At 45.8% G+C, this 27,703-nt stretch overlaps 1 protein-coding gene across 18 annotated transcripts; it reads right to left on the reverse strand.

Moving 5' to 3' along the window:
• Nucleotides 1–451: 451 nt before the first annotated feature.
• PRP4K (pre-mRNA processing factor kinase PRP4K) lies at nt 452–27,703 on the reverse strand. 18 transcript variants are annotated; one of them, XR_011251346.1, is made up of 21 exons: nt 27,462–27,683; nt 19,385–20,581; nt 17,339–17,515; nt 16,821–16,976; nt 16,361–16,442; nt 14,865–15,075; nt 13,897–13,970; nt 12,808–12,898; nt 12,108–12,255; nt 10,836–10,973; nt 10,038–10,191; nt 7,423–7,537; nt 6,710–6,861; nt 5,570–5,656; nt 4,621–4,898; nt 4,161–4,294; nt 3,607–3,652; nt 3,011–3,093; nt 2,679–2,751; nt 2,080–2,221; nt 452–633 (listed from the first exon to the last, which is right to left on the reverse strand). XR_011251346.1 is itself a non-coding variant. In XM_069563909.1 (15 exons), the coding sequence occupies exons 1-15, from the start codon at nt 27,596–27,598 to the stop codon at nt 4,695–4,697; spliced, it is 3,123 nt and encodes a 1,040-aa protein (XP_069420010.1). In that variant the 5' UTR covers nt 27,599–27,703; the 3' UTR covers nt 452–4,694. The 18 variants fall into 18 exon arrangements, 1 of the variants encoding a protein (XP_069420010.1); XR_011251345.1 differs by lacking the exon at nt 2,679–2,751; XR_011251343.1 differs by having other exon boundaries at nt 452–2,221.

Below are 27,703 nucleotides of genomic sequence, written 5' to 3' on the forward strand. Positions count from 1 at the left end.
CCCCGCTGCCAGCCATCTGCACGGGGACCCAGGCTCCGCTAACAGTTCTGACTCCTCAGGCAGGTTCCTTGACCTCTCTGTTCTTCCCTTACCTCATTGGTAAAGTGAGTAGGAAACCTTTTCTCTCCTATAATCAAGAGCCTGGCAAATTCAGGATATGTATCAAGGAGAGCAGGAGGGACACGGAGGGCAGAGAGGGTGCCCTGTGCTAAGTTCATGACAGACCATCCGCACTCCCGCTTCTCAGAGGCACAGGCACCAGGGATGTGGTGTGCAGTGAGGACGTGGAGCCTGTCTTTCGGAAACAAGGAGCGGGAGACAGGAAGGCCTGCTGGGGTTCTGGGACAAGCAGGTCTGCGAAGATCAGTGGGAGATGGCAGGTGAGAAACGGTGTTCCTCACTTTACATGTCAGACACGAAACAGGCAGTAAGACATCAGGAGGCAGCAGGGTAACAAGAGGCGTGTTTATTACATTTTCCTAGTAGGTCAATTAGGAACATTGCTGCTGAAATGCAAGTTACAACTCAAAGGACACTGGGAATAATTAGGATACATATTGAGTATTTTCAGAGGTCAGCTTCCGTATCTTGATCACTAAATGGAAAGATTCTTCAGAAGAACAGTCCCTTACCCTACACGTGGAAGAAGAAAAAGATGCCACGATGATGAACTCTATCAAAGTAACTGGAAAGCATTTTAAAAGTCAATTTGGTGCACATTAATTGACATAAAAAACAAATGAATTTGTAGTGAACACTTTATAAAAATTCACATCTGAACTAATATGCTATGAAAAAGAAAACACTTTAGGAAGCTCAATTTCTAACGCTGCCCTAACTAACAAAGTGACTGTACGTTGGCCATCTGGCTTCCTTCCTATCTCAGTATTTAGAAGGGAATTCCTTAACTGCTTGGCCTGCATCTGAAGACATGGGATTCCTGCTGCAGATTCTCTTTCTCCCCAGCTAGCAAGAGTGCCACTATGAAGCCACGATAAACTACAGGTGGAGAGGCGGCGGCTTGCACCCAAGGACAAGTCATGTCTCACTGCCTCCACCACATACCAAAGACATGTCCCGAGTATGTCTTAGGGGAAGGAGGTGGTAATTACAGTGATTTAAAAAAGTGTTTTTTAAACACAAAAATTACTTTGAGAAAAAGAGTGTACTGAAACAGGCACTGGGGAATAAAGGAGTAGGGTGCTATTAATAAGAACGGAGGGTGAACTCATGCCGGGAGGGTCTTAAGGTTTATTTAACTTTGGAGGACAACAGGTCTACCCGAAGAACGATCCTAAGATGTGTAGGCTCAACCACTCCAACTACAGAGAAAACTACGCTCTGTGGGTCACGTTCTAGGACTTACAGGCCCTCAAGTCTCACAATCACTTGATGCCACTTTTGCCACAAAGTGAAATAAAGCAAAACCTTCCTGAGAGAAATGGCAGTGGCCGGCCTAGGCACTGCCCGCTTGCTGGGGACCGCCTGCCCGCTGGGCACGCCCACCTGCTGGGGACCGCCCGCCACCTGGCCCCACCCTGCAGGCTCACAGAGCTCCAGGCCTCTGCTTCAGAGACCACGGGCTCCAATACCACTCCGGCGCGAGAATCAAGACCGCTCACGGAGGCAAACGGAGCCGTGCTGAGTCCGCAGCCCTGGAGACCTAGGGAGCGCCCCCTCACTCCCCTCAGGACCACGGCTGTGCTCGGCATGTGGCCTATTCTAAGACCACGACACCACTGGCTGGGCAGACCCCGCGGGTGAGCCACAGAGGTGGGCGCCCCGGGAGCTGAGCAGCGCTGAGGGCTTGCTCCTATCCCTGGGCATCGATCGGCCAAGACGACACGACCCCTGTGGCGGAACACTGCCTCGGGAAGGGTGCTCTTGGTGGCTGTGGTTTTTCTAGTAGTCCGCAGGGACCGATTCTGACAGCTATGCGCTACGCGGGATCTCCCCGACCACACGGCTAACACTGCTGGGTCTGACTCCTCTCTGCACTCCGGGGGAGGGAAGGGGCAGGGGCAGGAAGCGTGATGAGCGAGCACTTTACAATGAACACGGGAGCACCACTCTCAGTACCAAAGGGCGATGCACCCTCAACCGTCATGCTGAAACTGAAACACCAGACAGAGGTTAGATGGAGGCTCTTTGTTCTTAGACCTCTATGGGACAGAGCCCTGGCTCATGTCTTCTGGAGCCATCATCTTCCACTGAGCTGCACCTACAACACAAAGAACAGGCAACAAGCGACTTCGTTTGCTTTTTAAAGAACGCGCAGCAGTTTTGAAGGCATAAGATGAACTGTTTCTAGTGGAGGTTAACTTACTTAAATAAGTATACAAAAGGAAGCCATGAAAAATCACCAGAAACATACAAATGTAACTACTGTGAGTGACAATCAGCGGGAAACGCTCCACTGTGCAGCAGGTAAGTGGCCGCCAGAGCTAATGCCAGAGCTAATGTGGCGGGAAGCTGCTACGCTTAGTTCAGGCAGGAGAGCTGCACCTGTGAGCCTTGCTTACAAGGCCTCACCGCCTGAGGACGAGCACGCCTGGCGTTCACGTCGGTTCACGGCTACACCACAAGGAGGGGGGCACACAGTCAGAGCTGGCCTAGGATAGCATCTGCACCTTCCTGGCTGCAGGTCATTTCATGCCTTTAAATGGAGCAAAACCCACCAGAAGGATGCTGCTACTCTGATTTTCCATTCTCGAATGCACCAAAATGTGCATGCTTGTTGTAATTAGGTGCCTGGGTGAATAAAAAAATCCCATTTACAATTTTAAAATATTATGTTAACCTCTAAAAATCTGATTATTTTCCACACTCCTCAGGGAGACAAGCATTCATTTTACCACCCAACCAGAAAAGATTACATTTCTGAAAATTCTCTGCTACCATGTTAAAAAAAAGTTACTAATTCCTTTGTGTTGCAAAACCAAACTGATTTGACATGATTTTGATTTAAACCGTTGCTAAATGTTTATCTACACATGCTGTCAGAAATAACCTTGTTAAGAAGGTGCAGCTGGTGTCTCAGCAAATCAGACCCTGGAGAAGGCGGTGAGTGGCCTGTGCCCCGTCTCCTTTTCTCTTTCCGCACCATCAGAAGGAAAAGTGAGAAAACAGCAGAAATATTAGTTAAATCCTGGACTCTACCCCACGACCTACAGGAACTACCTCACTACACTGAAAGCTGACAATACTGGTAGAATTTTTTGATGAAATAATTAGGCTCCTAATTATTAATAAAATTACACATTTCTGGTTAGATTACACCTCTAACGAGTAATTCTTTCACGTAAAGAATTAAAGGAAGAAACGCAAGGTTGCTTTTCATTCTACGTGGTTTACCTGACTTACCAGCACTGAAGACAAAAACTGTTAAAAATGGCTGCCAATGCCTTGTTCACAAAAGACTTTATTACCTAGCAATGCATACTGAGAACACACAGAAGCCTGCACGGTCCACGCCGCGTGCAGCAGAGCAATCTCCACTTTACAGTAAGTGAGGGCCGACTGGTTATGCAGTAGACAACACTTTAAGTCACATCCTTACAGAAAAGTTCATTTTACAAAAGAAATAAAAGGTAAAGAAGCAATTACCGCTTTTAAAAAGCAGCTGCTTTGTTCAAGAGTGGAAGGTTTATGCCTGTATTGAAAGACAACATGATCACAAAGAATGAAAACAGTGAACAAATGAAAAACACTTTTTACCATCAAGCATACACTTTCAAAATGACATACAAATAGTTAAAAATTTCATTACGTTGTCTACCTAACTTTTAAATATGAGGACTTCCAGAATCAGGCCTCAACATTTGTTATCAGTAAAGGGAGCTACGCACTGTTTCTGTCACTAGGAACTGCATTTAACAAAATGTGTATAAAGTCTATAGCAAGTTGATTTTAAAAAATGGAAGTTACTAAGAAACAGTACACTGAAGGCGCTCTATCCATCAAGCGCATTCTCTTCAAATCGCAAATGTGATGAACGGAACAGAAACTGTAACTACTCCACAGCCGTGATGCCAAAAAATAAAACAAGAGCAGCTCTCACACATGCGGGGAATTCTGCCACAACGCTAACGTCCCTCATTTGTCAACTCTTCCAGGAAAATAACATCTTACACACCGGTGATGTTGATGGTTCAGCTTACCTTCAGTGTACTGAATGCTGTACACAACCTGCTTTAAAAGAGGAGGCCGTCCCTGCAGGCAGGCTCAAGAAGGAACAGGCCCCTTCGGCACTGACTACACCCAGGGCGTGCCGCTGCGGCCTGCACACACACACCTAGGGAAACGTGAATATAAACAGCATTTACGCTGGCCTTTTATCTGAGGACCAAAATGAAGCCAAGTTTGCTAAAATAAGTCAACCACCCATCTCACTGCTCATTTTACAGCAGATGCTTCTGTCTTTTATGTGAACTGCAACCATTTACATTAGCACTGGAATTCTGTGCAGTCTTGGCGATTAAAACAGTTCTACAGTGAGATTTCACATAAGACACAAAACAGATTAACTAACATTTCTAAAAGAAATATCACCCTTGGTGTTAATTCAAATATATCATGCTTCCTCAAATCTGCTGGAGAAATACTTATCAGCTTATATACATTAACAAACTGCTGTGAGGTTTCTTCAGTCTTTGCATCTAATTACTCAAACCCTCGGAGCGTCTTCATCTCAGTTAAATCTTCTCCTGGATGAAGGCATGCTGCAGGGCCTGGTTGATGCTAATCCGTTTAGCTGGGTCCAACATTAGGATCTGGTCCAACAAGTCCTTCAGCTGGTGTACTTTTTTACGTTGGTCTTCAGGAAGTCGCTGGCACCCAATCAAGTCAGCCAACAGGTCCTTAGTTGGATTAATGGTGCTCATGACAGTAACTTTCTCCTACAAATAATTTTTTAAATGTGTATCTCTAAATAAATTACTAAACACATATAACCTAAAAACTTAAATGAAAAAAGGTCAACCCCAAGTTAGCCATGATGGCTTTTTTAAACATGGTTCTGTAATTTTATAAAAAGGTCAGAGAAAGAACAGAAAGGAATTCTATGAGAATTCAAAATCACAGCTCGTGCGGGAACACAGGCATGGGGTCTGCAACAGCGCTCGCCCACTGGCCTACCGCCAGGCGCGGAGTGGCTGGTCCATGGAGTCGCAAGAAGGGGGACGTCCCCCGCCGGGGACAGCAGGCTTTCTGAGGAATTAAGTACAGTATTTTACAGGTAAGAGGCGCCAGGGAAGAATTTTTAATCAGGGAGAGTAACACGATCAGATTTGTTTTTAGATCTGGAAGCAGCAAGGAAGCTGAATGCAAAGCCAGACCAAGAAAGTGATCCAAGGAAAGAGAAAAAGGCCTAAATACGGTAAAATAAACTCATGCTAGGCAAACTTTTTTACATCTTTTCATCACCTGATGTGTCTTATTCAGAAATTGGCCAACAGGAACAGGAATAGATGTGTTTTGAAATATTCATAGCTCCTAGACCATCCAACACCCAATCCATCCATGAGCTATAAGGTCACCATCTAACGTGGCACACCTGGAAGACACTTACCCTCTCGGTCACTTTATCCACTTCTATGTACATGAAGTTGAGGTTTTGATCAAAATGTTGGTCTTTAAATACGCCTTTCCGAATCATCTGGCAATAAAACATAAGTTGGATTTTGAGCTCTTACAAACAGTCTGATCTACCGATAACCTAATATATAAGTCACACAAATATTACTATTTAGTCTCTCTGGGTTTGCTTACTTATTTGAAAATGATCTCAGATTCCTTGCTCTTGAGAAAGTAACATATTTGGAAAAAAATGTAAATGTTGTACCTAAAACTACTTAATAACATGAAATTAATTTTCCCAGGCAGTGAGTTAAATAAACCCATTACAATATCAAGTTGTACTTTCATTATTCAAAACTGAAGACTAAACAAAGACTTAAACCAGCTGTTCTTAGACAGGAAAAACATTACACAAGTGGGGCCTTGTCTCTTGGCAGTTTAAGAAACCTCAGGACACTGAAAAACGTTATGTTCTAGTAACAGCCCTGAAATGACACCATTAAAGCAAAAACCAACATAACTAATTTCTGTCTTAGTCTAAACAAGTTCAACACAAGAGAATTTGAACAGAACCTAAAAAGACGTCATTTCATGTGACTTTTCTTGGCACCTTTTTCTTTGCCCAGCAGTGTCCAACCTTTAATAAGCCGAGTGCCCTTGAGTCCCGCTTCCGATAGGCCCCCACGGTTCCCCGATGACCAGGTCCTTCCTCTGACTCCGTCTAACCTACCAGCACCTGGTTCTCGCCGCACAGTCACCAGGGTGGGCGTGTGTCACCCAGGGGCAGTCAGCGGGACAAGGGAAGGCTGTGGAGATGTGGAACAGCCACGTCCTTTCCCCCCAACACAGCCCCACCCTACACACCCTGCTGCTCAATTCAGGAGGGGAAAGAAATGCACAAGGACAGACTTCAGATAGGAAAAGGAAGATGGGATTCTCCCATTCTGTCCTGAGAGCTCTTGGCTGCGTAGACCCATTAATTTAAGCACCAGAAACACCTAAGGAATCAGAGTAGCCAGCTACCTGCTGCTCAGAAACTGCTGTACTCTCACCAGGGTGAGCGTCAGCCACCCACGAATCTACAGGATGGTAGGGCTAAGACCTTAAAAACGAGCTCACCCAAACATCCTACCTTATTTGGCATCTTTCCTTTGAGATCCATGGCGAGCTTCAGCATATGGTTATTGGTTTTGCCAGGAAATAAAATTTTTCCAGTATAGAGTTCATATAAGGTGCAACCTACAGACCACATATCTATACCATAGTCATAGCTTTTACCTATAACTGAAAACATAATACAGTTTTAATATACAATGATACTATCAACCAACTATTATTTATTTCCATCAACAGGAGCATTAATTTAACTCGGACAATATAACCATTATCTCAATAGTTCACACCTCAGCATTAGTCTCACGTTCACTCCCACTATTTCTTAACAGAGACTCTTAAAAACCTCAACAGATGAGGGCCTGGGGAGGAACTGAAGAGGTAGGAAAAGCAAGTGTTTCTTCTATCTTCTCATTTCCCCTTTTGTGGAGCAGCTAACCGGCCTCAGCCAAGGCCAAAGAGGAGAAACCGCACAGGTGCAGACAAGCCGTGAACAGGACGTGACGACCAGCCCGGAGTAATGCGGCATCTTCTAAACCCAAGGCCTTCCATGCCCGTTTGCGATTCCTGCCACAACCAACTACCATCACCCCACCTGAGGAGGACGCAGGGCTGCTCTCCTTAGCAATGACTTGAGCGGCTGCTCAAGTGTGGCAGGAAACGGTACTCAGTGAACCGGGTGCTCCCACCGCACAAGATGGCCCAGGCCAAGGAGCACTGGAGGAAACTTACTGATCTCAGGAGCGCGGTAAAATCTACTGACAAGGTAAGGCGTTATGTCATTATCCGCAACATGTGAGGCTGACCCAAAGTCGCAGAGCTTTAATATAGTTTTTGATTCATTAACCTGCAAAACAGTTTATCGGGGAAGTTTGACTCAGGCCAGAAATAATTAAGACATTATCATAAAATAATTGGCTTTCAGAAGTTATTTCCAATACTGAGAACAAAGTCACTCATTTAAAAATTCCTTTCCTAATTATTTTATAATTCAATTTCCTAATTATGAATTAAGAGCTATAGTATTCTAATTAGCGAAATAACTTTCTTCAACGAGGAAATAAGGGATAATACCAAGTGAATCTGATTCTAACCAATGCTATTTAGAAAAGGTTGGAGTAGTGAGAGAAAGCACTGAAGCAAAGTATCTTCTAAAACCCCCCAGAAAACCCAATCTCAGTCAAGTTATTACTTAAAGGAACATGAAGACGGTCATTGAAGAGAGCGGACTTAACTCTCATTTGCCAGAAAATTATGACGGCAATGAAAGCAGAAGGGCTCAGATTAAATTTGGACAGAAACAGAATAGAGACATTCTCCATCGGAAGCTGTTAGGCCATCCCAAATTTAGCACTCAAGTCTCAAAAAAATTAAAATCCCTTAAGTATAAAGCAAGTATTAGTCAAGAAAATGTTAAATACATTTGGCCAAACTGATACACGTGAACACTATTAGTCATCGTTTCTCTTCCCTTTGCAAATACTTCCACATACACAGTAACAGTGACATCTGCTGAGAAAGGCTGGAGGCGCTCCCATGCCTGCTGCCATCCTGAGTCAGAAGCATGTTCGGGGTTAACAAGTGGAGATAAGTCACATTCCAGAGTCCCTTCCCCCCTTCAAAAGAGACACACACAAATTCCAGTTGGGACTTGAACTTGGCCTCTTGCTCCCACCCCACAGAAACCCAGCACTTTAAACAAACAGCCCCGGGCCATTCCCAGGCTATCGTAGAGCCTGGTCAGTGTGGACTGGCCCACTACAGGTGACGTCCACAGAACTGAGCAACAGAAACGGTCAAGCACCAGGCTTCACCTGGGGAAACTGGGGGAAAAAGAGCTCTTCAAACGCAAAGCGCTTCAACATTCTTCAACATAAACTGCATTCAGCGACTTACGGATGCAGTTTCAACGGTCACTGACAAAAACCCCAGGGCCATTTTCAGGGGATGCTGGGTGGACGGAGGGCCTTCACCAGCAGCTGGGGACCCACACCTGGGCAGCCCTCGTCCACTGGCCCTCAGGGAGCCTAGTACCCTACTCTGTCAGACTGACAGTTGAAATGCTGGGCTAAAAGCTTGGGGTTTTCATTCACAAGCAACTCCACGTGGTCTCTGATATTTATTTTTCTTAGGAAGAATGCCAAACTGTCTCTGAAATCCACGTGAAAACCTATACGAGTTAAGCACCAACTCAAAGATAAATGAAGTTTTAAAGGCAAGCGGTCCTGAGACAATGGTAAATGTCTTATTATTTAACCTCCAAGTGGTTACAGAGAGGCTGTTCACTGGGTGATTACTTTTGACCGACACATAGTTAATACATTCTTTGGTATGGACACTGTACTTTGTAATTCAAAAAAAAAGAAAATTGGGGTAAAAGACAATTATGAAATTGATTAGGCAAGACTACAACTCATACTGTACCTACCATTTCACTGAGAATACTCATCGCCTCAAGCCCCAAGTTACCTTAGAAATGCAATACCTTACATACTCAGACCAAACCTAACAAAATGGAACGCCTCAACAATGTGGTAGTCTGGAAGGAAACAGTCTAAGATATTTAAAAAGAAAAACGGAAATCCGAACCAAGCTCTAAGCTACTGATAAGGAGTTTGAAACACACTATAAAGGGGTCTTTCTTTAGGCATTCCCCGCCCGTGAACATGCCCTCGGCTCTGGGCAGCATGGCCAGGGCAGAGGACGGGCTGGGGCGGGAGAGGCGTGTGCAGACCAACCGCCCCACTGGGATGAGGCTTCAGACACACACACTGGGAAACCTGACCACACCAAAGCCACGCGCTGGGAGAGGCACGCCTTCCACACCAGGCCCAACCACGCCTGGGCTTCCCCGGGCGTGGCCCCCGAAGCCACAGCGGCCACAGAGCAAAGAACAAAGGATGGAGATGATTGCTGGGCGCCCTACACTCAGCGCCGCGCATCCACTTCAGAGAGGGTGACTCCCTCACTGCACGAAACTAGAGAAGCAAGGGCTGCCTTCTTTTGGTGAGCACGCCTTTCCACAGCAGGCCCCACCTGCAGCACTGCTGCTCAGACACCAGAGGAAGCCCGCCATCGCGAATCCAAGAGCTCTCAGCGTCCGGCGGACGCGAAACCCATCCATCACCCGGAGACGTCTGGGAAAGCAGCCTACTGCCTCTCTCTCCACACATTTCGCTCTAACACTTCATGGCCCAATTTCCAGAGTGAAAAACTGGTGAAGTCATTTGTAATGGGAAATTAACACACGGGATGACTCCTGGAGATGTAATTTCTAGGACATAGTGGTCATCGCGTTACAGAAGGAGCTGCGTGGGTGAACAAGGCCGTCTGACCGTCTGACTTACCAGGATGTTGTCTGGCTTGATATCTGCATGGAGGATATTGCATCTTTTAAGGAGTTTCAGAGCCAAGAACAACTGCTGACTATAGGACCGGACAGCCTTAATATGAAGGCCAACATCCTTACCGTATTTTTTTAACACCTCTCGTAAATTCATACTTTTAGGAAAGAAACAAAAATCAGAAGTTAAAATGAAAAATGAAAATTTTAAAAAGCAAGAACATTTTCAAGCATGAAGAAAAATCAATTTAGAGTATGAAATACAATGAAAACACTGTTCAGGAATCCTCCCACCCACTGCCCAAATGTCTGATACATTATTCCACACTGAAACAAGAGCGTATGAACCGTGTCTACACAACACAGTTTCCAAAATGAAGAGAAGGGAAGATACACAGGGGTAAACCTCCCACTGACCTAGAATGGGCAGAAACACGAAGACATGGATTTGAAGGTTGAAATCATATTCCTACTCCATGACTCCCATTCCTGCTCATCCTGGCTTAATCTTTCCTTGGAGTATTTAACTTTCAGGGAACTCTCTGCTGAGCTCAAGGCCACACAAGGTGGGTGTGTGGCACACGGCCAACCACTGTCTACACATTAACAACCGTACTGTCTACACATTAACAACCGTCAAGGAGCTAACTTTTCATCAACAGTTAAAAGACAAAAGCCACAGCCAACTGGAAAAAAACATCAAACACCCAGAAAACTGGTCACAGTATTTGTCTGAACTGAGGATGGCAAGATGGGGAAGCCTAGTTTTCAGGGTCATGATGTCCAGGTTCAGGCATCGTACCTTAGAGGCTCAAACACCAGGCACAGATGCTGTTTGTGATAAAAATGTCTGAAGAGTCGCAAACAATGAAACTTGTCATCAGGATCAGCATCATTAAGTTTTTTCAAGAATTCTAATTCTTTTAAGCCAGTTTTTTGCCTGAAATGAAAAAGAAAACTAGGTCAAAACTAGATACACCAAGAATTTAGGAGAAGCAAATAATGTGTATTTATTTTGTATATTTATTTAGCGATGTTAAGTTTTTTTAAAGTATTAATAAACCATCTGTTGAGGAAGGACAAGTCTCCACGTCATTCACACAATACTTCCCACTTGGCCAAATAATGTTTTCATGGAGCTAATTTCCAAAATAATCAGTGAACAGAACACAAACTCCGAGCAACAGACCCACCTTGCTTGGAGGGAAATCAATCTGGCACATTTTATCCCAAGACGCCTCGATGTAAATATCATCCTCCAAGATTCTAGTTACAATTTGACAATAGGCCATATTTTAAAGCTAGTGTCTATAAAACAGAAGTTGAGGATTTCCATCAAACTAACCTTCTAAGCCCAGGACAACCCAGGACCTCAGCATAAACTAGACACTTCTTTCTAGTGCTTCTAAACCAACGCTAAATTGATTTTAACGCAGCTCAGTGTGTGGCATGCTGCTGCTGCTAAGCCACTTCAGTCGTGTCCGACTCCATGCGACCCCACAGATGGCAGCCCACCAGGCTCCACCATCCCAGGGATTCTCCAGGCAAGAACACTGGAGTGGGTTGTCATTTCCTTCTCCGATGCATTAAAGTGAAAAGTGAAAGTGAAGTCACTCACTCGTGTCCGACTCTTAGCGACTCCATGGACCACAGCCTATGAGGCTCCTCCGTCCATGGGATTTTCCAGGCAAGAGTACTGGAGTGGGGTGCCACCGCCTTCTCCAGTGTGTGGCATAGATTGTGTTAAAGCAGTATGGCAATGACCTCATTGCTCGTAAAGAGAAAAGGCAGCAGATAAATGATACGATGGATTCCTAGACCTGAACTGTCACCTTTCGCAGGCATCATGCTCGGTGACGGCTAAGCACCACGACCCTTCGAACTGAATGCAGTCAGTCCACAGTTCCGATGTGTCACATATAACAACGCATGACTATAGATTAAATGCCCACAAGGAGCTGCCCTGCTGTTTTATAAGCCCCAAGCTGCCCTACACAGACTGCTGTCACTGTTTAAAAACATGCTTGTTTGTGAACGCCTGTGTTGAGCTGGTTTCGCAGCTCCCTAAACTCACATGAGCTCGTTGTTTCTGATGATCTTCACGGCCACCTCCTGGTTGGCCCTCGCGTTATCCCTGGCTCGGACCACGTTACTGAACACACCTTGACCCGTGTAGCCGTACACGTTGTAACGCTTATCCAAAACTTCACCTATGTTCACACCTAAAAAGGTAAACTGAAACATTAGAATTCTGACCAGGATACATTAATGAACAGAACCTTGAGACACATCAGAAATCAAAAGGCAGGGAACAGAGCATGTTAATAGAGTGCCAAATCTCTCCGGTGTGCTTGGCTTCCTGGACACCAGAGTCCCAAGGCCTTGCCTCCACACTACATGCTCGAAGCCGCAGGCCTCCAAGCATTACAGAAGTTCAGGGAGCACCTCCGGCAACTGCTGACGCCCTGAACCCCGAGGAGGCAGTGCCGTGGGCGCTGCAGTCTGGCGTGGCTGGCACTGCCCCCTCCAGAGGATTACCTGAGGCCTGAAAGTAACTGAGCAGATTTAAGGTGCATGTCGGGTCTCGCTGCACTTCAGTCTGCGGGGCTTCTGGGTGGCGGTACGGGCACATGCAGCTGCTAGTGGAGCCGCACGCTCGAGTGACGGCACCGGGGTGTGATCTCCAGAGTCCTCCCAAGTGGGAAGGCCTCGAGCCACACAACTTTACAAAGTACTATGATAAACTCTGAAATGAGCAAGGACTGTGGACTTACGGTAATAGCCTTCTGCATCAGTCCAGTTATCCCTGAGGTTGGGATTTTCTTTGAAATCTTTTCCAATGCCAGCAGCCCGCAGACGGGCACTCTGAAATTAAGGGAGTAACATGAGCTACTTATGCCCAATTTAGGCAGACATTTAAAGCACTTCCTTTAAACTCTGACAGTAAGATTTCGTGCCAAGTTAAATAAACTCTCACCATGACTCACACAAATGCAACACAACAGAAACGTGACTCCTAAGTCCCTCGTATCACAGTGATGCTCAGGGAAAAAGTTAACATTGCCTTCATGTTCCTTCTACCGCCCCATTCATGTAACACCCTGTGTCTCTCCCCATCTCCATATGAAATGCCACTGGCTGCACTGCAAGAGTACCTGGTACTTCTGAAGACCTTTTCCTTACGCATCACTCTCCAGGACACCCGGAAAACCCTTCACACCCAGGCAAATGAAGCTTCCTCAGATCACCTCATCCTCTCCTAACCCGTTGCCCGTGAGCGTAGCTCACACTGTAGACACGACTGCTGCCGACGCCGGCCGCTGGTGTCCGCGGGGTCCTGGACCCACTGTTCCCCCGTCCACTGTAATCCCCCGCCGTGTGCTCGCTGTGTGCATGCGTGCACCCCACTGCCTCGATCGAAGCCTCCACGTTTCTCACACCTCCTAAGTTTATGATGGAAATGGTCTGCTGCTTTTGAGACCATTTCTCAAGGAAAAAAACTGATAAAATGCTTAAAAGAAAAAATTTCTTAACCCAGTCCTTATAACATTCCCAGTTCTTCAATGTATTCCATTAAGCTCCAAATCCTAAGTTTCCAATCACCTACAATATAGAAGCCCTGAGTTGAAAGCCTGAAAATTACTCATGTCACCTGGTCCCCCGCTAACCACAACAGATACAAACATCTGTAAATCCAAGAAAGGAGCTGTTTAAAAAGAAAATAACTACACATTTAAGTCATTTTGTATTTAACTTTTATGAAGCCCTGATTCTTTTTTTCTCACTAGGTATGTACATACCACCCAAATACATATTTTCTATATGTACTTAACAGTTATATTTTTATAACTAAAAATACTCACATCAAAATAGGCAGCAAACATATCATCAGATTCTGTAAACATATCAGGTGCCAACAGCTTCTTCTGAGATGAGCCTGAATGGAAATCAGCATCAGTATTTGGAAAACCGAAACACAAAGAATCAATCAATGGAGAATCACTAACAGCAATCCAGGCTTTTTCCTCTTGTGTATCAGTGTTTCATTAAAACCCAACTTAGTATCACTTCATAACACAAGATATATAAAGCTATCCACTTTTTACTGAGAATGCATTCCAGAAAATTAAAAAACCTAGTATCGATACTTTCACTAACACTGAACTAATATGCTAATAACTAAGCAACAATTGGGCTTGCCAGGCAGCTCAGTGGTTGAAGCAACCACCTGCCAATGCAGGAGACTGGAGTCTGGTCTCTGGGTGCGGAGGATCCCCTGGGGGAGGGATGGACTACTCGCTCCAGTAGTCTTGCCTGCAGAATCCCATGAGCAGAGGAGCCTGGTAGGCTACAGTCCCTGGGGTTGCAAAGAGTCAGATATGACTGAGCACACACAACACCGCCAAGAAAGCTCCTCTTTAAACTGCCAATTCATACCTCAAAAGGTTAAACCCCACATCTGGATTATGATTCAAACCAACGAACTACAGACATGAGATATTTAAAAACCATCAGTTTTACCAAGCGTAAGTAATGTTTTTCTTTAGAAATCTTATCTAACACAGATACAAACTGGACTTTTCCCAGGTGAAATTAATCACGGCTTGGACTTGCTTTCAAATATTCCAGCAAGCAGAACCAAAGGTACAGAGCACGCACGGTGGACCGAGCGGGAGCTCCCGTCGCGGTCACGGGGACACTCACTGGGGTATTCTGAGCACGGCGTTCCTCGTCTCCTTCCCTTCCCCTGCCGCAAACAGCCTCTCCTCTGGGTGAAGTGACGGAGCTGAGCAGCCGGGAAGAAGAGCCCAGTCACAGAAACCTAGCTCACCGTTATTCTGCTCGACGGCCATCAGATTGTGCTTGGCTTTGACCGAGGCCTCGAACGTGTCGACGTTCTCGCGCTCGTACTCCTTGACGTCGGCGGCCACGCGCTCCAGGATGTCGTCGGGAGACGGGGAGCGGGAGCGGGAGCTGCTCTGCGGGCTGCTGGGCTCGGACGGCACCGACAGGTTGCTGTCGTCAGCAAGGTACTTGTATTTCTGTAGCGACAACACAGAGCGCCATCGTCACCAATCGAGGGAGCTGCACTGAAAACCTGAGTGTCAAATAATGCTAAAAAATAAAAATAAAATAAAGGTATTGATGCCTCAGCTGAATTAGATCCACAATCCCTTATGTGCGATTCCAAACCCACAGAGCTGCGGGAGGCTTTCTACGGCTGGTGCATGTTCATCAGGTGGCAGAATCTGACCTGAAGCCGTGACTCTGAATGTTCCCAGTGTGAACACGAGGCGTCTCACAGCAGAGCGCTCCCAGTGTCGGATAATGGGGTGCTGTGCTAGCCCCCACTCAGGGGCTAAGTAAGATACAGGTATGCACCACATTACCTTTCTAAAATTCACACATTTCTCAGTTCTGAAGCACATCTGGCCCAAAAGTTGGAGATAAGGGATTGTGGACCTGGGTAAGAACAGAAAAAGATTCAACCAAGTCTTCAGGGGTGCCCAGTAACTGCTCAGTACCAGTTTCCGCAGCGCCCCAGGGAGGGAAGTCACCTCTGGAATTCCAGGTACACCCCACGTACTCTGGTAATTCCAGTTCTGCCCTTTGCTCTGAGATGCTGAGGTTGCTGCCAGTTCACAGGCTGCTACAACTGCCCTTTCCTGGTCTGCTGTCCTGTTTACAGCACCCAAGCATCTTCCGTGTCTTTCAGAATTCTCCTCTCACCTCCACCCTCACCTCCCATCACGTGACGATGAGAAGGCACTGCACGAGGATGGCCATGCTCACAGGGCCACGTGGCCAGGCCTCCTCTCAGGACAGCGAAGGAGAGCCGGCAGCCCTCTGCGCAGCTCACCGTCTGAGGCCTACATGACACCCTTTCCCGCCCGACTCCTGCATCACTCGGCTTTCAAGGAGTCTTAAATTTATCGGGACGTTCCATTTAAACATGCACATCTGTATTAGAAAATCTACCATTTTTACTAGGCGTTAAAGAAAAATCTTTCTCACATTTAATAGGCTATAATATATACAATTTTTATGCTAAAGGAAATTCTTCCAAGTTGTACTCATTTGAGGGTTCTCCTGTTTATCAACATTAAAAAAAAAAAAGCACACTCCAAATTTTGTCTTACAAAAGGGCTTTATATGGGAATCCTATGTATACAAAAAAGATATTTCAATTTTATTAAGAAACTATCTTTTTTTCAAGACCTATTCAAGTGCTCTACCAACATTTAACTGTTAAAGTAAAAACCCTTAATTTTGTTTAAATAGTGGTTATTTAAGGGCTGTTGATCAAAATGTTATTAAAATCAATACCTGAACGATGGCCTGTCTTTGTATTCTTCTCTGTTCTATCAAGGCTTCTTCATCTTCCTCCTCAACATCGAAGTCTTCAAGGCTTAGGAAAAGTTGCATCCATACATGTTAATTCCAGACATCCTTAGTCCAAAACTGTTAACTCTCATACATTTAAAAAAATAAAAGCTGGAAAATGTCGGTCATCAGTAAGTTTGAACAGGAACCTTAAGCCACCTCACTCTATCCTTGCTTTTAAACTGTCCTGGTTTGGAATCCCGGCAAGTAAATTTAACCTTCTATGTCTCCTTTTTCTCCTTACCTATTTCACTGCACAAAGACTGGAAACAAAAGAAGGATCCTTAAGCTTAAAAGTCATCACTAGCTGTGATCAAAATTACAGATGGAAATTAAAGACTTTCAAGTCACACCGTGTTTGTCTAATTTGCAAAAAGAAGTTATAGGAGAGTTCCATTCTTACTTGTCATCAGATGAAGATTCCTGCTCAACCTTCATTCCTTCAGAAAGACTTCCTTTAAATTTGTCTTCCTTTACTTTGCTTCTGCTCCTACGTCTACGACCACCCCGTGATCGAGACCGCCTTCTCAGGCGTGATCTGCTCCTCCGACCTCTGTCCCTATTTGAGGAGAACAGAGAGATATAATACATAGAAAAGGTCACCTGAAGTTAGGGAGCTCTGAGTGTGCTGGGGCACAGGTGTTACAGGAACTCCCAGTACTTTTCAAAAGCTTGATTTTGTTATAAATCCAAAACTGTTCTAAAAATAAAGTCATTAAGGGGCCAGCAGAAATGTTTTAATGAACACTGATTTAAGTTTAAAGCAAACCTCAACAATCTGTGTGTGTGAAATATAGCACGCTGGCGACAGAAAGACTGCACGGCGCCACAGCTCATTTCTCAGAGAAAAGCAGCTGTTAAGGAAACCCACCCACTGAGCTTCAAAAGCTCCGGTCTGATGGACCAAAGGGGAGGCTTTACCTTCTCCGAGGAGACCTGCTTCTTCTTCTGGGAGACCGGCTCCGTCTGAGAGGGGAACGGGACCTCCTCCTAACAGGAGATCTACTGGCCCGTCTGCGGGCTGGAGACCACCTACTGATCGGGCTGGCATCCTTGGACCTTTCCCGCCTGCTGAGGATGTCATCTCGAGGTCGCGTTCTTAAGGGGACCAGATACAGGTTCAGAGAAGAATAAATCAAATCAGAATAAGCAAACTTCTCCTACATGTAAAGGCACTTTAAGAAAGGGCACAGTAACCTAAAGATTGCAAACACAGAATAATGTTTTGTAACAAAAATTCAGACGACAACAATAACATTTTGGCGTAATGGTTGACACACAAGAGAAGGTCTATTTCCTCTGGTCTCACAATTTGAAGAATTAGTAAAAATTATTTATATTGTTTATCTCTTTCTCATTTCAGATAAAACTTGCCCATATAAGGAATAATATTACATTCCCTTGGTTTAAGGACTGTTTTCTTTCTAAATTGTCGACATTTTTTTTGCAATTAAGACCCTTATTTTTAATGTGTCAATTAAGAATAAAATCCCTTTACAATCAACATTAACCTTAGAAGAGAGGAACTTTAGGCAAGAGTTAAGAGAAAATGCCAGTCCACCAAGTCATGGAAGTAAATACTGGTATAACTTATCTGGACGGAAATATGGCAGTGTCTTTCTGAAATGTAGATATACGTAATCTTAGGCTGTGTAATTCCACTTCTATGAAACTACCCTAAAAGAAGCTTCACACAGACCCAATGGATATCTCTGCACACAACTGTGAAAACTGGAACCAATCTCAACTTTCATCAGTCTCAACAAAGGAAGGTGAATCATTATGATACATCCACAGCGTGAAGTCTCATGTTATTACGTAACAAACACCCCTTACACACTGCCACTCAGTGTTTGATGAGAAAAGAAAACCACAGCTAACATGAACGGTATGAATCCTGTTTTTAAGAAGTATCATCCGCACAGAGAAGGGGCTGAAGAGAGACTGCTGTCTCAGGAGTGGCAGCAGAGGAGGGATGGAAGAGTGCGTTTACTGGCTTCCTGCAGGATTTAAACGTCTCTTTAATTAGCACGCATTTGTTCTGCAAACTAACACTAAAAACTTGTTTTAAATATTCAACTCTAGTCCCTTAATGAACTCATAAGAATTTCCTTTCCAAACTGAAAGCAACTGAAAGAGAATAGGATCCTTAAGAAAAGATATTAAGACAGTAACACGGTCTCCATGCAGAGCTACAGGCAGGGGACCATTCCATCACTTAGAAGTAAAGAATCAACAGTAGCTCTTATGAGAATTGCATTCTTGAAGCTTCTCAAAACAGGATAATTTAAACTTTAACATCAATTCATATTTATACCCATACACAGTAGCTGGCTAGGAGTTCATGAAATTATGAGACAAGAATTGGTGGATCAAATGTATTATGTAAATATGAATTATTTTTATTACGACTGATTAAAAAAATCATTTTAAGAGCTCCTATGTTGTTCAACAATGAGACTACAGGTATATGAGTTAATAACAACAAATTTCCCATTTTCAATTGTATTTTGGGGGCCAAAAAAACCAACTGTAGTTCCAACTATGTTGTTATGATTCAGAATCACACCAATTCAAAAGAATGGACAGGTCACAATCCTTAAACTGATACCTCCAGTTTTAAAAATTCCATCCCACACTATTCAAAATACAATCCCTGCTCTAGAAACTAACACTTTCCCATAAAATGTGTAGACTCAGACTTATCAACCAAATTTCTTGGATTTAAAGGTGTGGTTCTGCACGTTAGATACTAAATTAAGAACTTAGAGTAAGTTCAACACTTAAAAGCCACCTCCAGGCAAGAAACTGACAGAAGCGAACATTAGCACAGTTAGCAGACAGGACAGGTTACACCGAACACTATCAACTCTTCATCACCTCTGTTTCTATTGTCCACAAGTTTTAGCTTCTCCACTGAAATCTGCTGCAATGGTAGGAACCACTAGCGCTCTGAAATCAAGTTACCTTGGAGAAGAGAGGCGTCTCCTTTCAGGCTCCCTGCGTTTTCTTTCCAAAGACCGGCTCTTGGCTCTCCTGCCAGGCGACAGGGTTCGAGAAGGTGACTTGCTCTGTTTAGACCTCCTGTCATTCAAGAGTGGGGATCGACTTCTCCTGGACTTATCACGCTGTTTCGGAGACAAACTTCTTCTTTTGGGACTGCGACCAGGTCTTCTACTGGGTGACCTGTTTTCTTTCCCAGAGGAAGCATCTTTAGAGGGAGACTTGGCCGGCTTCTTCTCTTTATCGGCTTCAGACCGCCTCGATTTCCTCTCTTTGGACCGCGACCGTCTGTCTTTGGATTTGCCTCTCAAGTCGACTGGGGATCTAGATTTCTTGCCTCGATCACGACTTCTACTTTCATTGATAACAGGGGATTTTTTCCTATCCTTTGACTTAGTTTTATCTTCGACTTTACCCTTGTCATCGACAGGAGATCTGGCCTTCCCAACTTTCTCTTGAGAGCGCCGTCTGAGGGTGGGCGACTTGGACTTTCTGGCTTCATCTTGAGACTTACTTCTTTTGGAGGGGCTTTTTGACTTTTTCCTCTCCTTTGACTTGCTCCTTGTTGCCTTCTCTTTAACGATTTCAACACCTCCCTTACTTTTCTTTTTATCAGACCTATGTCTAGTCCGTTCTTTGGATCTGCTTTTACTCCGCTTCTTTGTACTATTTTTATTGTCCACAAGTTCAAGTTTCCCCTTCGTACTTGAAGATCTAGTGCTGGACCTATTTCCATTTCTTGCCTTTTCATGAATCTCCCCCTCTTCTTCAGAGCCGGACTCATAACCTTGTAATATGAGCCCCATCCCAGACTGGACCTTTCCTTCCATGAGCTCATTATCGAGCTCAGCTTTAATCAAGGCTCTCTGCTTCTCCAGGTCTTCCAGCAGAGCTAAATCGTCAAGCTTAGTTCTTTTTGCTGGAGACACGCCTTCTCTGTCAGAAGCATCAGCGGCCTCTTTCCGTTTGTGCTTCTTGTGCTTGTGCTTATGTTTATGCTTCTTATCCTTGTCTTCTTCTGAAGAATGTTTATGTTTCTTATGCTTACTTCTGTGTTTATGTTTCTTTTTCTTGTGACGACTGTGCTTATTTTGAGACTGGTCTTCTGATACTTCTCCATTTTCTTCATTAACACTCTTTTCAGAATTAGCATCTTCCATCCTATAAATGTATCAAACATTTAAAAGACACATTACTTATGGAGCATTCAGTTGTAACAAAATAGCAATGATAAAATATATCTCGAAGTGATACATGCACTTAGCCACTGAAGTATTTTATTTCAAAGGTATAAGGCAAGAACTGAGCTGAACAGTGATTTAACTCTGTTTCTAACGGTTGAACTCAAATACTGAAAGTATTAAAGGAAACACATAATAGGGTAGGTTAACATAATTATACTTTGTAGAAAAAGGAAATTCAAACCAGTAGTTTTTACAGTAAGTTAACACTGACTTTCTTAAACAGCCACTAGGAAACTTGGTTTTTAAATCAGCATTTCCCATACTGCTATACACTAAAGGAACCTGCCCATTCTTTTTCCATAAAATGTTAGTAATAACATCCATTGGGACACTAATCTCTTTCCCCACTTGGAATTCAGAAACACACACACACATATATACTTAAACCTCTAGAGCCAAAACGAGCTATACTCAGAGTCGTTCTGGGCCTGTAAGCAGCATCTTAGCCACCGTGTGCCACAGCAGTACCACCTGCCCCCTCCGGGCAGCGTGATGAGCTTGCCGTGCCATCCCGCCCTGGGCCCTTACCAAGGATGCTGTCTGCTCCTGACCCTGACCAGCCACATCCTCAAGGCTGAGGCCCCAGGGTCACCAGAAGCAGGTGATCCTCCTCCTGACATCCAGCTGGAACAAGATGGATTAATTTGCTCAAGTCCTCCAAATTATATACTCTTGTACTTTTAATAAGTTTAATGTTTTAATAGTAAGTTTAATGTTTGTACCATATACTACAAAGAGCTCCTTGCAAGTTAACAATTAATGGGTCTATTCAATCTCTTTTTAACATGTCGAAGAAAATCACCTACACATAATGTAGGCATTAAGTCAGGTAGCAGGAAAATAAAAATCTCTTGCTTCTCGTAAGGAAACTTCCAGTGGAAAAGAATCGCATGCCTCACTGGAGAACTGCATCGATGAAGACCTGAATAAGGGCATTATGGGAATGCTGATGGGTCACTTTAAATCACTCTGAAACGGTCAAGGAAGGTATCTTGTGGATCACAGAAAAACCCAAGCGATTTGTTCAGCAGCGCCTTTGGGGGAGAGAAGTTTATCAACAAGGTATTTATTTGGATTAAAAAATAGGCTGAGTAACACTGACCTGAAGAATGAGTATGACATTAACGAGAAAGGTTAAGGGGTATTTTAGAAAAAGGAAAAAAGATCAATGTTGCCTGGGTGTCAAACCTGGTGAAGAGACTGGTCTAATGGAAGCTAAGCTCTCAAGTGGACCGACCCCAGGAGAGGGAGGCGTGCAGCACAGACTCCGGGAGCACACAGCTGAGACAGCGGAGAGGCCCAGGGACTGCAAGGTCGGGCTGCTCGACGCACGGCCCCCCAGCCTGGTCTCAGTCTTCAGTAAACTTGGCGGGGCAGGGGCACGACACAGTGGAGGACGCTTGAAAAGCTACTGGCTCCCAGTATCGAGGGGCCGTGGAGAACACACAGCCACCACATGGCAGGGACGTGGGATCTGGGGTGTCACACTGCCAACGCCCTTTTCGGGCACTGGGGACCACGGGGAAGGAGAGAGTACTAGCGAGCTACAGAGCAAGCGGTGTCTTCAGTTGAGCCAGGTCTCAGTCTGGGCTGACCGCTCCAATAGAGTATAAGAGGGCACAGAATAAACAGTCTTTGAGAAAAGACTATTTTCAAAGACTTAGAAAAAGGTCTTTGGACTTTTCTCAAAGACTTGGAAAAAGACAGTGTAGTATCTTTGTATATTAAAAAATACCCAACAACATGGCTCTATCAAGGAGGTGAGGGGACATCACAGATTTAAGGTGAAGATACAAAGGCATTTCAACTCTGTTCCTTGTATAGGCTACAACCTCATACAGGCAACCGTCTCCCTTTCCTAGACTCTCCCATCCCACAATCTAGAAGGTGGGCTGTAAGTCCATTTTTCTGAACCTTGACTTACAGGGGGAAAGTGTGAGATAAATAGAACTAAGCTAATTCAAGATGTAGAGATAGGCAGGGAGGACCTTTATGAAGGCTGAGAATGATTTTCAGGAATATAAAAATCCAAGTGCCCAAAGTGCAAAATTCTACTCAGTAAGCTAGAACTCAACCTAAAGACCCTCTAAGAACGGCCCAGAGAACAGACAGCTGGTTGGTGAAGTCTGCAGAGCCAGGCTCCAGGGGCTCAAGCCCCAGTCCCACTACTGACTAGCTGAGTGGCCTCACTGAGTGTGAGATTAGTGGGGAAAGGAGCAGGACCTGCCTCTGAGCACACGGTGAGGACCGCACAGTTAACACGCACAGCTCGTAAGGCCCAGCACAAATCTCGTGCCCAAAGTCAGTTTTGCTTACTGTTCAAGACACCGGGCAAATTTACTCCCCATGGCGCTGGGGAGCTGCCCATGGACACTCAGAATGTGATTTAAAGAGCAAGGGTCCTGATCAAACCGCCTTGCTCCGACGCCGCCTGCAACAAGATACCCCCAGTGTGCCCTCAGACAAGCCACTCCCGTGCGTCAGTGTCCCCCACTGTAAAAGCTGGGCAAATAACACTTCTGACCAACCACAGGTATGTCACTGCAACGAGTTCATCCACATCAAAGCAGTCACTCAAGTGCCCAAGAAGCCCTGTCTCTGCCTGTGTCCCTGCGACAGATGTGACACCACACTCAAGGAGGCAGACAGGACTCATCTGAGGCATGGGCACACCCAGCCGGTGGGAAGGCTGGTGCTACAGCTGACATCAGAGCTCTTGCTTCTGCGTGAAGGTGCTTTTACAACATCAGGTCACCATCAGCCCCAAGAGAAAGCTGATTACTGCTTCCTGCCTCGTCCAGAGTGAAAACCTGAATCCTCCACCAGACCAAGAGCATCAGCCCAGCCTTCCTTCAGCCGAGCCTGCTCCCCCCAACACCACGGCTCTCCTTCCCTGCACGTAAGGGCCTGGGCGCTCCCCCCAGAAGTACACACTGCCGGTCCCCTCACCTACCTTAGGTCTTGGCTCAAGTTCCACTTTCTCAGTCAAGTTTCCCTGACCAGCTCCCTTTAACTACAACCCCTCCTTTTCACAGACAGACTCCCTCCCTCCCCTTCACTGCCCTCCACCTAGCACAACTCCTATTATAACATAAGCCCTGTGGAGCAGGATCGTAATCTGTTTAGCTCACCGCTCCATCCCTGAGGCCCAGAAGATGATCTAACCCTGAGCGGGTACTCAGTAAGTACTTCTGTGTCAAGGGAGTGATTCACAGAGTAACAGCAGGTGGCTCAGTGCTAAAGAATCATCTGCCAGTGCAGGAGATGCAAGAGATGTGGGCTCGACCCCTGGGCTGGGAAGATCCCCTGCAGGAGGGCATGGCAACCTGCTCCAGTCTTCTTGCCTGGAGCATCTCATGGACAGAGGAGCCTGGCGGGCCACGGGGTCCCAGAAGAGTCGGACACGACTGACCGACGACGCAGCGGCATCGCTGGGCACGGCTGGTTTACGCTGTCTGTGCACATGCTCAGCTCTTGAAGGGGAACACTTGGTTTTTGGCTCACTTACGCTCCAGCGCATACGCCTATTTCTTGACCACAATACCCTCAAATGATTTAAATTTAATCATCTCCCCACAGAAAAATCTCCTCTTCTGACCCTTTTCCAATGCTACTTATAATTTACAAGTTTTCCAAGGCATTTCAAATCCAAATACTGAAGGGTTTACCTTCAGAGGAAGTAATTTCCTCCGAAAGAGAACCTAGCATCTAGTTTCCGAGAATCAGGATCCACATCACAGCGGTGCCCAAAGTTACTGCCATTCCCAAGGAGTAATCCCAGTTTCCATTGCAACTTAACGAATGTCACCGCAAGAAATAATGACTAGGCTACTGGCCTCTTCTGTTGATCTCTCAGAGCAAATTTCAGAGACAACAACTGACGCCTGACTAGGCACACGAGGAAAACGTGAACTCAGCCCATCAATGGCACCCATGTCGCATATGATGAGCGCGCTTCTGCTAGGTCACTTAATTCAGGCTCATTAACAACTTTCGTCTAAAGTTTTAGGAAAAGGTTTCTTGTAAAGAAACCTGATCACTTTCTTGGACGATTTACATTTTGCAATCTAACACTACACATTTAGTAGGTATATTTCTATACCAAACTGGTCTACAACAGGTTTGTCATAAACCAGTACTTACTGAGAGCTGAGTAACATCCTTCAAATCTCATTTGGAAGGAAAGCTGCATTCGGAGTGCAGACAGCATGGTGGTGTCAAACAGTATTTACTCATAGGTTAGCTTATTTCATCCTTCAAACCACCCAGAGTCTTGGGGCATCTGGCACAATAAAAATAGCCATGGAACAACTTTAAAATAAAGCGACCAATTACCAACCACTAGCATTATTTTAACTTCCCTCTTCACATATATATATATATACTTTTAAAGAATATTCCTAATAACATCTTATATGGGAGGCATTCAATTCATGCTTTGGAGCTGGGGGCAATGGGGAGCAAAGTGAATGCCACTGCTTTCAACAAGGAAAATAATTATAACTAAGCCTGTTTCTCTGACAAGTGAGACTCCTTTAATACAGAATTAATGTAGATGCAAAAATAAGGATGGATTCAAAAGACCAACCAGTCTCAAAAGGAACCATTCCACCCCCACTCTTTCCAAATAGGATATTAAATTCCAAAGAGTTGGAACTGTCATATCATAAAAACGAACCTTCCTAGGATACTGAAAATAAATAAAAATTATTTCAAACGCTAAAGGCTAGTAATATTTTAAATAAAAGGAGCCACGAAGTACAGTGAGAGACCAGAGCACAGAGCAGGGCTTCACAGCGGGGCTGCACGGGTGTGAGCCCTACACCTGTCACTTAGTGTGACCCTGGGCAAGCTGACTTAATTTCTCTGTACTTCCAGATTCTCAACTGTACAATGTGGGGAGTGTCAGGACCGCCTCCACAGGGCTGTCATAAAGACTGAATGAGGTCGTATTTGCTCAGTACTGGTCTGGGTAAGTTCAAGTAAGTCAACGCATATAAAAATTTAAATGCTTGAAACTATGAAAAAACATTGAGATAAAGACAATGACAAACTTAAAAGCCACTAAAAAGCATTCAGGGAGCTTTACTTTTTCAAAATATTCCACTTGGAGTAGATTCCAAGTAACTGTGAACTCCTCGGTGTGTCTTCAAAAAAAAACCTACTCAGACATTACATTTCAGCATTCACTGTGGGCAGCCAACATAGTACTTGCTTTCCTAGTAAACTGTCATTTTCTATATTAAAACGTTTCAAATAAGTGAAAGTGGGACACATATAGATGGAATATTCTTTGCGTACCAAGTGTGTGTGAGTGGGGAGGTGCAATAAAGACCATCTCAGTGCCACTCACATTGCAGGAGCCTAAATAAATAAGATTAAAGCTGGTGTTATTTGAGTATCTAAACAAACACGGCTGTATCCTTCCTGAAAAGGAATCTAAACCGTCCCTGAAATCAAATTAACGGACATAATACTATAGAACTTTAAAGAGATTACTAGAAAAATCAGCTGCATAGCCTAAGATTTCCATAGGATCTTCTCATGAAGCCAGCAACAAGGCCTCACTGTGAACTCCGTGAAAAACAAAAAGAGGCAAAATCTACTTCAGAACCCACCTGCCCTCTCTTAAGTCAAATTGTGAAGATAATGGAGCAGCTTTCAGAGGCCCTAAACGAAAAACTTCTGGTAACTGTCTCTGCCTAGATGAGCAAAGCAAATCCCCCAGCAGTCCGTCACTGGACGCACAGCGGGGAAGCGATGGGCCGGCTGGGGACGTGCAAAGATTTTTCCTCTTGTCAGTCCAAAGTTGCCGGGAGACTATCTCTACCTCTTTCTCAAGACAGCTGGAAACAAATCAAATAATGAGGATGCAAGCAAAAAAAAAAAAAAAAGGCGCTACAAGAATACTGTCTTAAAATCCATTCCCTCTCTTAGGTTCCTGAGCTTTCCTAGCAAACACACGGAAAACAGAACACACTGCTCTCAGTAAGGAAGGGTTACCCTAGCAGAATATACGAGGATGCGTCCACTCGACCGCATCGATGCTTACGTTAGCTTGATTACAGACTCGAACCGCTCGGGTTTGCAAGTAGCTGACCGTTCCCATTCTTTATTCCACTGGGGCTCCCAGAGAAACGCTGTAAACTCGGGCCAAAAACCTTAGTTCTCAGAACCGACGACTTGGTCTTACTTTGCCTCGAGTTTGCGAGCTGGCACACCAGCTGCACTAGGCAGGGGAGGAGAAAACACCACGGGGACGCTGGGGCCGAGAGCACCGGGCGGGAAGGAGGGAGCGCTCCGCCGGCCGCCAACCGCGGCTTCGGGCGGTGAAGGAGGCGCGCCCGGCGCCCCTCTGCTCCCGGCTCCCAGCCCCGAGGGCCGACACCGGCGGCGGCGCGGGAGCCGCCTGCGGAAAAGAGCGCTCGGGGATCGCCGCCGCGCGGGCCGCGCCGCCCGGGCTGCTCCGGAAGACCCGCTCCTCGCCTCAGAGGCGGGCAGGCGCGCCCGCGCCGCGGCCTCGCGCTCGGGACCCGTAGAGGCCGCTCGCGCCCTCGCCTCCCGGGGCAACGCCGCTGCGGGCCCCGGCCGTCCTCGACCCAACAGCTAGGCCCTCCGGGCGGGCGGAGCGCCGAGGCCGCCCTCCCGCGCCCCCACGGCGCCGCGCGGGAGGCAAAGTTTGGCTGCGACCGCTGGGCCGCGAACTTTCCCGCCCGCTCGCCCGCCCGGGCGGCGCTCCGCCCGTCCCCTCTCGGGCGGCCCCCGGCGCAGGCCCTCCGCGCCGCCGGACTACTTACTCCGGCTGTTCCCGCAGCGACGGCGCCTCCGCGGCGGCCATCTTGAACTTCCTGACTCCTCGGCAGCGGTGGCGGCGGCTCCGCGGACGGCGGAAGCCAGGGGAGGCGGAGGAAGCGGGAACAGGGCCGTCGCGCATGTGCCGACAGCGTCGGGACCCGTGGAGCTCAGCGTCGCTCGAAGAATCCGGATATACAAGTGCATCCGGGGACAGAGCGCACGAGCGTCGTGACGCACTTCCGGA

Source organism: Ovis canadensis, chromosome 20 (assembly GCF_042477335.2).
Source record: "Ovis canadensis isolate MfBH-ARS-UI-01 breed Bighorn chromosome 20, ARS-UI_OviCan_v2, whole genome shotgun sequence".
Taxonomy (NCBI): Eukaryota; Metazoa; Chordata; class Mammalia; order Artiodactyla; family Bovidae; genus Ovis; species Ovis canadensis.